General features: G+C 51.3%; 1 protein-coding gene across 1 annotated transcript in view; it reads left to right on the top strand.

The window, feature by feature from the left end:
* Nucleotides 1-10,289, top strand: part of ARFGAP3 (ADP-ribosylation factor GTPase activating protein 3) — a 50,424-nt gene that overhangs the window by 30,543 nt on the left and 9,592 nt on the right. Inside the window, exons 12-14 of the mRNA XM_014535123.1 lie at nucleotides 2,215-2,346; nucleotides 8,668-8,791; nucleotides 10,188-10,278. Of these exons, the coding sequence (XP_014390609.1) occupies nucleotides 2,215-2,346; nucleotides 8,668-8,791; nucleotides 10,188-10,278 (347 nt within the window). The remainder of the gene's footprint in view (nucleotides 1-2,214; nucleotides 2,347-8,667; nucleotides 8,792-10,187; nucleotides 10,279-10,289) is intronic.

The following is a 10,289-nucleotide window of genomic DNA, read 5'->3' as shown; positions in this document are numbered from 1 at the left end:
GGGAGGGGGGGCGGGAGCGTGTAGGAAGAGAGCCCCGCCCAGCCAGCCGGTGGAATGCTGCATAGCGGCTCTTGCTAATTAGTAGGATCCCAGCAGAGTGGCTTCTCTCTCCTGTTTTTGAATCAGTCATTTTCTTAAAATCTGATGCCCCTGTGGTCCAGCACTTTGGTTTATGTAAATGAGTGTTTCCTTACAGTGATATCAAGTCTGCAAAATCCAATAAGTTCACAACCTCAGAGTGTGAAGAAATACCAACCACCCTGTCCAGTGCCCCGGGCACCCAGCACCCTCCGGGGCCTGCAGCACCCCCTCCTCAGTCCATTCAGACTTACATCCCCCTGGGTTTCCGGGGACTATGTCCCCTCGCCCGCTTCCTCGCCTCACAGAGCTCTGTCAAGAGGCGTTAAATTCCTCGTGGAACTGGGCTCAGTCTTTCCCGGGGCCTTACAGACCCTGAGGCGGACTCCCCAGGCCGCAGGCAGCCCCGTCTTCCAGGCCTTCTTCTCCGGTGACGTCAGGTCACTCCGTCTCTGGTCTCTGCTCTGCGCAGGGAGGGGCTGTTCCTCCAGCAGGCCGTGCTCAGGGAGGGGGGGGCCACTGCAGCACAGGGAGGGCTGCTCAGCTTCCATGTTCCCTGCCCGAGAGGCTAGCGGGACGCCATCTGCTCTCAGTGACCCTCTTGAGGAGGCGGGACCCACACCGGAAGTCCTGCTTTCTCCCTGTTGTCCACAGCAGCTCTCACCTCTGCGTCAAACAGCAGGTTTACCCCTCACCTCTCATGGTTTGTCAGGAAAAAGTATATTTGTTCTTCGCTCCCCCCGCCACCTCAGTCCTGGCTCATTGGGGTCCCTGCCTACTTGTTTTCTATTCATCTCTGATTGCAGGCCCCTCCCACAGCCCAGGGGTCTGTCTGTCTGTCTGTCTGAGCGGCTCCCTGTGGCCTGGGAGCCAGTGCTCACCTCGTTTCCTCGAGCGTCCGTCCCGACGCCCTGCAGGAAGCCACATTCTCTCCCACCACCTTCCTTTCCGAGACCGAGACCGAAGCTGGAGGCGGCCTCTCCTGACCCTCCTGAGTTCCAGCTTCCTGGGGCGCACGTGGCTGGCTGGGCTTTTCCATCCACAGCAGTTAGGAATTCTGGGATAACACAGTCCCTTTTTCTTTTCTTTTTTTTTTAAATATATTTTATTGATTTTTTACAGAGAGGAAGGGAGAGGGATAGAGAGTTAGAAACATCGATCCGCTGCCTCCTGCACACTCCCTATGGGGATGTGCCCGCAACCAAGGTACATGCCCTTGACCAGAATCGAACCTGAGACCCTTGAGTCCGCAGGCCGACGCTCTATCCGCTGAGCCAAACCGGTTAGGGCACAGTCCCCTTTTCTTAAGGCTCTGGCACACCTGCCTCCTCTCTTGATCTCCGAGCTGTTCCCGCAAACCCTGCTGCTCTGGTCAGACTCGCTGCACAGGACCGAAAGCCGAGCGCTGTCGAGCTTGGCCTCTGGGCAGTGCCTGCTCGGCGATGCTCAGCTACGGAAAGTGTAAATGGACCCGGGAGGCCATCTGCTCGGCGATGCTCACAGACCCCACCCCGTTCACGCCCCTCAGACTGGAGGAGCGCCCGCCTCACATGGCCCGATCCCTCGCTCTATCTGAGTCCAGAGGGAGGCTGATGAGCGTCCCTGACAGTGAGTGGTAGATGCTGTGAGGACTGCAGCCTTGTCCTGGGGCTGACGGGCGGGCGTTGCCGGCAGGAGCTCCTCGGAGGCCGTCTGTTCCCCAGGCCCAGCAGCAGCAGTTGTGACTAACTTGGCAGAACGAGACCCAGCGAAAATGAAATATGTAACCTGTAGCCACGTGCTGTCCGGATAGGCTAGCTTATGCTGCAGTGACAAACATCCCCTCAGCTCTTAACACACCATGGTTTGTTCTTCACTGATGTCAGCTGTGGGTGTCCTTCACGTGGCACCTTGACCGTCCAGATGAATAGAGGTTTCAGCACCTGCCTGAGGCTGCAGCCCCTGGAACACACCTCTTGCAGCAGGAGATGGGGCCGGGCGAGTTGAGCAAAGTCCTTGGGAATGACTCACCTCGTGTCTGCTCCTGTTCACGGGTCAGGCCACATGGCTGCCCGCCACTCACGGAGCTGGAGGCGCCGTCCCCCGGTACCCGGCGTCACTGAGGCCTCACGTCACTGTTCTCCTCTTTCTCATCAGGTTCTTCGACGATTCGATGGAGCTACGGAGCAGTTCTTTTTCTAGTTGGGATGACAGTTCAGATTTCTATTGGAAAAAGAAGAGCGCCAAAGAGACTGACACGATTCTGAAAACCACGGGCTATTCAGACAGGTATGCGGAACAGAACAGCGGGGCTGTGACCCGGGGTCTCCAAGGACGTCGCTGGGAAGTAAACGCTTTTGTTCTGCTGCTTCAAGAACATTCTTGGCACCCAGTGTTCTGACCTTACCTTTCCCAGAACGGGGTTGGAATGGAATTGGGCAGTAACTGGCCTGTGTAGACTGACTTATTTCCGTTTTCTTAGTGCAGTGGTCGGCAAACTGCGGCTCGCGAGCCACATGCAGCTCTTTGGCCCCTTGAGTGTGGCTCTTCCACAAAATACCACGTGCGGGCGTCCACGTACAGTGCGATTGAAACTTCGTGGCCCATGCGCCGACCACTGTCTTAGTGCCTTGAGACACCGTGTTATTCATTCCTCTTTATTGTTGAGCCCGTTTCCCCATGCACCTGTCGGAGAACTGTCTCCAGTTTGGGGGATTATGAGTGAAGGGCTGTTTAGTGTATTGTCCAAACCAGGGAGCGCTGATAGTGCGGTGACACTGCCAGTATGTTGGACAGCAGGTGCAGCCAGGACTGTCCTCACTGGAACTGCGCTCGGCCTGCTCCCGCTGTGTCCCGCGTGCCGTGGAGCAGCGCCTGCGTGCGTTGTGGAGTGCTCAGTGTTTACGGAGTGATCTGCGGGACCGAAGGGGGGAGAAGGCCTGTTTTAAATGGAAAATTCCTTCAAGTGTTGTGTGGTTTGGATGTGTATTGATTTTTTTTTACTAGAATTTTCAGGCTTTTTAAAAGCTGCCTGAAATCCTTTTACAGAAGTATTGCTGTTGGCTTTTTAAAAAATGGCATGTGTATACATTATAAATAAGAAACACATTTGCCTCACCTCAAATTAGTTTAACCTATTTCGCTGGGGTTTTTGTTTGTTTTTTTTTTTGTGCTGAGAACACAAGCTCTACTCTAGCAAATGTCAGGTATACACTACAGTATTGTTAACTAGTCCCCATGTGCACATTCGGTCCCCAGAACTTATTCATCTTATTAAATGAAAATGTGTACCTTTGACCAACATCTGCTCATTTCCCAACCCCTCCCCCACCATTCTACTCTGTTTCTCTGAGTTTGACCTTTTTTAAAAAAGTTTTGATTCCACTTGTAAATAAGATCTTACAGTATTTGTCTTTTTTGTCTGGTTTACTTCACTTAACATAATGTCCAGATTCATCCATGTTGTCACAAATGGCAGGGTGTCCTTGTTTATGGCAAAATTGTACCCCATTATATACACCACGTTTTCTCCATCCACCCACCGACAGGCACTACGGTCTCTCCATGTCTGGCTTTGTGAGTAGAGCTTCAGTGAACATGGAATTGCAGCTGACTCTTCAGGATGTTGACTTCTTTTCCTTTATTTTTATTTATTTATTTATTTTTATATTTTATTGATTTTTTACAAAGAGGAAGGGAGAGGGATAGAGAGTTAGAAACATCGATGAGAGAGAAACATCAATCAGCTGCCTCCTGCACACCTTCTACTGGGGATGTGCCCGCAACCAAGGTACATGCCCTTGACCGGAATCGAACCTGGGACTTTTCAGTCCGCAGGCCGACGCTCTGTCCACTGAGCTAAACCGGTTAGGGCGACTTCTTCTCCTTTAAATACACACCCAGAAGTGAGATGACTAGAGCATCTGATATTTCTATTATTTTTTGAGGAACTTTCATACTGTTTCCCACGGGAGCTGCACTAATTTACCTTCCCCCCAACAGTGTACAGTGGTTCCCTTTTCTCCCAACCTCACCAATACTTACCTCTTGTCTTCTTTTTGTTATTGTTTTATTGTTAATCCTCACTGGAGGATATTTTTTCCATTGATTTTTAGAGAGGATGGAAGGGAGTAGGAGAGAGAGGGGGCGGAGGGAGGGAGGGAGGAGAGAGAGAGAGAGAGAGAGAGAGAAAGAGATAGAAAGAGAGAGAGAGACATCCATGTGAGAGAGACACATTGACTGGTTGCCTACCACATGCAGTTCGATGGAGCTGGGATTGAACCTGCAACCCAGGGAATCGAACCCTCGACCCACCAGTGTGAAAGACCAATTCTCTAACTACTGAGCGACACTGGCTGGGCTTACCTCTTGTCTTTTTGATGATGATGCCTTACTGTGGTTTTGATTTGCACTCCCCAGATGATCAGTGATGTTGACCACCTTTCCATGTGCCTACCTGTTGGCCATAAACTTGCCTCTTAGAACTGCTTTTGCTGTAGCCCATAAGTGTTGGTATGTTGTGTTTCCATTTTCATTTGTTTCAAGACATTTTTTATTTCTTCTCTGACCCTGTGGTTGTTCAGGAATGTGTTAGTTTCCACATATTTGTGAATTTTCCAGTTTTCCTCCTGTTGTTGATTTCTACTTTCATAACCATTGTGGTTGGAAAAGATACTTAATATGATTTCAATCTTCTTAACTTTGTTAAGGCCTCACTTGATTTAAACTCGCTCTGTGACCTAGCATGTGACGTATCCTGGAGGATGTTCTGTGTGCACTTCAGATGCACGTTCTGCTGCTGTTGGATGAAATGCCCTCAATATGTCTGTAGGTCCATTTGGTCTAACATACAGTTCAAGTGCAATTTTCCTTATTGATTTTCTGTCAGGGTGATGTATCCATTGTTGAAAGTGGGGTATTGAAGTCTCTTATTGTTGCCATACTGTCTGTTTCTCCTGTCAGATCTGTTGGGTGCATATGTATTTACAATTGTTATTACTTTTGATGAACTGCCTCCTTTACCATTACATGACCTTTGTCTCTTGTTACAGTTTTTGGCTTAACGTGTGTTTCCTAATATAAATATGGCTATCCCTACTCTCTTTTGGTCTCTTAACTTTCAACCTATGTGTGTCCTGAAGGCAGCCCGTAGTTGTGTCTTGTTGTTTTTTATTTGTTTGTTTGTTTTTTCTTTAAATATTTTAATTGATTTTTTAGAGAGAGAGGAACATTGATGTGAGAGAGAAACATCAATCGGCTGCCTCCTGCATGCCCCCTACTGGGGACCAAGCCCGAAACTTGAGCATGTGCCCTGCTGAGAGTTGAACGGGCACCCTTTTGGTGCGTGGGATGATGGCTCAGCCAACTGAGCCACATTGGCCAGGTCTCCTTCAGCAGCTGTTTTTTGTTGTTGTTTTTCAGCACATACTTCCTCTTTACTTAATAGATTGATGAGCTTGCATAAAAATGTGCTTATCTTCATTAGTAATCATGGCAATGCAAATTAAAATGAAGTACTATTATATGCATCAAAAACAGTCAAAATTATTAAGACATTTAGCAACACCAACTACTAGGCTAAAATAATAAAAGTGTAATATGTTAATTAGACCGGACGGCCGAACAGCAGAATGACTGTCCGGACGACCTTTCAGATGACCTTCCGGACCAAGCCGCGGCTGCGAGGGCTAAGGCAGCCCAGTGGCTGCGAGGACCGAGCCCCTTGCACATATTTCGTGTATTGGGCCTCTAGACCTATATAATCAAAGACTAATATGCAAATGGACCGAATGGCAGAATGACCGGTCGCTATGACTCACACTGACCACCAGTGGCAGACACTCAATGCAGGAGCTGCCCCCTGGTGGTCAGTGCGCTCCCACAGGGGGAGCACCGCTCATCCAGAAGCCGGGCTCATGGCTGGCAAGCGCAGCGGCAGTGGCAGGAGCCTCTCCCCCCTCCGCAGCAGCGCTAAGGACGTCTGACTGATGGTCCGGACATTCCCTGAGGGCTCCTGGACTGCAAGAGGGCACAGGCCGGGCTGAGGGACCCCCCCTCCCCGAGTGCACGAATTTCATGCACCGGGCTTCTAGTAAGATAGAAAAGAGCGGAGACTCTCATACTTTTAATGGGGGAATACATTGGTAACACCAGTTTGGAAAACTGGCACCATTTTCTGACCCAGCAATTCAACTCCTATCTGTATACACAACCAAAAAATGTTGTATATACCCTGTGTTTAGAACAGCGTTATTTGTTTTGTTTGTTTGTTTGTTTGTTAATCCTCGCTGAGGATACTTTTTCCATTGATATTTTAGAGATAGTGGAAGGGAGGGGGAGAGAGAAAGAGAAACATCGGTTGATGTGAGAGAGACACATCGATTGGTTGCCTCCTTAAGCACCCTGACCAGGTCCAGGGACCAAGCCTATAATCAAGGTAATTCCCCTTGACCTGGATTGAACCATGATCCTTCGGTCCACAGGCTGATTGATGCTCTGTCCACTGGGCCACACCAGCTAGGGCAAGCGTTATTCTTTATATCCCCAAACTGGAGATGGAAATGCTCATCTCTAAGGGTTAGAAGAAAAAAAGGCAATGGTCCAAAGGATACTTCTGGATTGCTGCCAATTTCTAATTCTTGACCTGCCTGGATGCCTAGTGGTTACTCACGTGCTCACTGTGATCATTCTTTGAGCTTTATATTTATGTTTTATGCAAATAATCTGAATATATGTCCTACTTCATTCTGATACGGGATTTTTGGACTGGAACACGCGGGGTTCCCCGGGGCAGGATGGTTCCCGGATTCTTTGTCCGTCGGAGTCGAAGAATGAATCCACGGACAGAAGATGGTATAGCAAAGGTGGGAATTTATTGAAGAACAAGTACAGACTCCCACGTGGGAGGGGGAAAGAGTCCCCAGCAGTTGTTTGCTTTTTAAAAAATTACTTATTGATTGATTTCAGAGAGAAAAACATCGATTTGTTGCACTTATTTATGCATTCATTGGTTGGTTCTTGTATGTGCCCTGACGGGGGATTGAACCTGAAACCTTGGCATTTCAGGATGATGCTCTAGCCAACGGGGCTCCCCAGCCGGGCCTTTTAGCAGCTTTAATATCACCCACTATCCCCTGCCTCCAGGGCTCTGCTGAGCAGCCTGCTGACAGCCTCCCCGAGCCCCGAGCCCGTTGTCTGTGACGAGTGTCTGCTCTGCTGCTTCCAACATTCTCCTTGTCTCTGGTCTCTGACAGTGTATTGGCTCGGGTCTGTCTGGGGGTTACGAGCTTCATCCACCTGGATGTCCCCGTCTCTCTCCAGATTGGGGGGGTTTTAGCCATTATTTCTTTAAATACACTTTCCGTCTCTTCCTCCCTCTCTTCTCCCCAGTCTCCCATAATGTGTTATCTTCTTCAGAGCATCCCATAACTCACGTAGGCTTTCTTCACTTTTTTATTCTTCTTTTCTCCTCTGACCGGATAATTTCCAATGAATTCTCTTTCAGTTCACACATTCTTTCTCCTGCTTAAGTCGGAGGTGGATGCTCTCTGTTGCAGTTTTGTATTCTTCAGCCCAGAATTTCTGTCTGGTTCTGTTTTATGATTTCTTTGTCTCTGTTGAACTCCTCAGTGTTAGTGTATAACGTTCCAGATTTCGTTGAGTTGCCTATCTTGCCGATTCCTGTAGGTTGCCGAGCTGCCTTAAAACCGTATTTTGAATTCTTTGCCAGGCAGTTCTGGGGGCAGCTACTGGAAGGCGACTGTGGTGTCGCGTTTCCGTGACTCCATGTTCCTGGAGGCTGTGTGCTGCCTTTGCCTTGAGGAAGCCTCGCCTCCTCCACAGTTAGCGACTGGCTGGCTTTGGGTGAGAAGTGCCTTCACCAGTCGCCCTTTCTCAGACCCTGTGTGAACGCACACTCCACACTAACTCCCTCCCGGGGTGGATTCTGAAGACGGTACATCTCTCTCACCCCCACAGAGCCAGGCCGGGGCTGGGAGCCTCCCTGGGGTTTCCTCTCCTGAAATGCAAGGTTCATGTGCTTCCTCCCAGGCCCACAGCACCAGGTGGCTTTCTGCACCTGCTCACTGGCTGTCTGCCAAGGCTGGCACCCCCATCTGCAGGTGCAGGGTGCCAGCCATGGCGGGGGGAGGGTTGTGTGGTGAAGCCGCAGAGCATTGGACGGCACCGTGGGCCAATTGGCAGCTCTGCAGATAAAGTGCCCAGCAGGCTGTGGGCCGGCCTCCCCGTGGAGCCTGCCAAGTGTTTAGTAGGACCCCGTGCTGCCAGCCTCTCCCAGCCCGTGGCCGTGCCCCACACAGCGGGGGACCAGGCACCACTCACTGCCCTCTCACCTCCCCGATGGGAGAAGTTGTGGGCCAAGCGGGTCTCTCTTGGCCCCGACCTGTGCCATCTTGGGGGCCAAGTGAAACTGCTCCCCTCGCCTTCGTCAGTGCGCCCCGTCTTGGATTGCTGGCCCCCGGTGAGCTGGCCCCTCTGCTGGGCTCGACCCCACCAGGGGGACTGAGACCGGGGTCGGGGGGAGCAGCTGGCGGAAAGCTCCTCTTCCGCCGTCTGGCTGATGTCACTCCCATTCGGCTGTCCTAACTGCAGGCCCACTACTCGCCGCAAGCCAGACTACGAGCCCGTGGGAAGCACAGATGAGGCCCAGAAGAAGTTTGGCAACGTCAAAGCCATTTCCTCGGATATGTACTTTGGAAGACAAGACCACGCTGATGTGAGTGTCCGGAGGGCAGGGGCCTGGGCGTGGGGAGAGCAGGTGATGGTGTTGAGCGAGATGGGCTCAGGCTGCGATGCCCTGGCCCCGGGGAGCTGGAGCCGGAACTCAGACCCAGGTGTTTCTGACACTCAGCACACCTTGCTGCCCTGGGGCGGGGGGGGGGGGGGGGGGGGGGCGCGTGACTGGAAGATGGGAGCTGTGCCTCATGTTTCTCTTACTCATTCTCAGTGTTTGGAATAGCCATCCACTCCGTCTTTTTTTAGTCCTCACCTGAGGATATTGTTTCCATTGATTTTTAGAGTGAAAGGGAGGGAAGGGGTGGAGACAGGAGGGAGAGAGAGAGAAACATCGATATGAGAGATGTTTGCCTCCCCTGTGCACCCTGACCAGAGCCGGGCACCAAACCTGCAACCGAGGTAGATGCCCTTGACCGGGAATTGAACCCACAACCCTGAGGGCCAACACACTAACCACTGGGCAAACCAGCCAGGGCCATTCGATCTCTTTTGAATAAACTTCAGGCAATTTTGATACATCTGCAACTTAATAATTTCTAACCAGAGTTAAATGAAGTGTATAGGTATGGGTTCTGGGGGGTAGATATATTTATTTTCAGGCTCTTGCTTGTCTTAGTGGCACCTTGCTAAGCAGTAAAACTCAATGGAATCGGAGAGGTTTCGGCTTCCTTCTAATTCGGAAGCCTGTGCGCCTGCGCAGAGTCTGGGACAGGTGCGTTCCAGGCATCTGGGAAGGTCAGAGAATTCTTCCTAAAACGTCCTGGTTTTTTTTTTTTTTTTTTAATATATTTTATTGATTTTTCACAGAGAGGAAGGGAGAGGGATAGAGAGTTAGAAACATCGATGAGAGAGAAACATCGATTCAGCTGCCTCCTGCACGCCCCCTACTGGGGATGTGCCCGCAACCCAGGTACATGCCCTTGACCGGAATCGAACCCGGGACCCTTCAGTCCGCAGGCCGACGCTCTATCCGTTGAGCCAAACCAGCTAGGGCAACGTCCTGGTTTTATTTGGTAGCAGTAGCACTCTCTCCGCATTGAAGAGTAGTTCGCGTGCCACTAGGCTTTCCCAGCCCTGAAACCCTCCTGGCTCTAAAGTCCACAGCGTTCAGGCTCAGTCACAGCAGAGCATGACAGGTGTCGGAGGGAGGCTTCACATCGTGGCCCTTGGGGGGGGCGGGGTGAGAGCAGCCCCACAACAGAGATGCCCTCTCTCTCGTCTCTCGCCTCTGGTGCCCTCGCACTGATGGGGGCCTGGGCGTGCGTGCAGCCGCTGTGGGGGGAGAGCCTGGGGACAGGCAGTGCGGCCCCTCCGGGATTCTCTTTGTAAAACTGCTTGTGTTGGGCCTAATGTTTCCTCTTCCTGGTCTTGTCCAGTTTGAAACCCGGGCGCGGCTGGAGAGGCTCTCGGGGAGCTCCTCCATCAGCTCGGCCGACCTGTTTGACGAGCAGAGGAAGCAGGCGGCAGGTAAGGCCGCG

This window comes from Myotis brandtii, unplaced genomic scaffold, assembly GCF_000412655.1.
Source record: "Myotis brandtii unplaced genomic scaffold, ASM41265v1 scaffold138, whole genome shotgun sequence".
Lineage (NCBI taxonomy): Eukaryota > Metazoa > Chordata > Mammalia > Chiroptera > Vespertilionidae > Myotis > Myotis brandtii.
The sequence above is the reverse complement of the archived record's forward strand: the minus strand, read 5'-3'. Positions and strand labels throughout refer to the sequence as shown.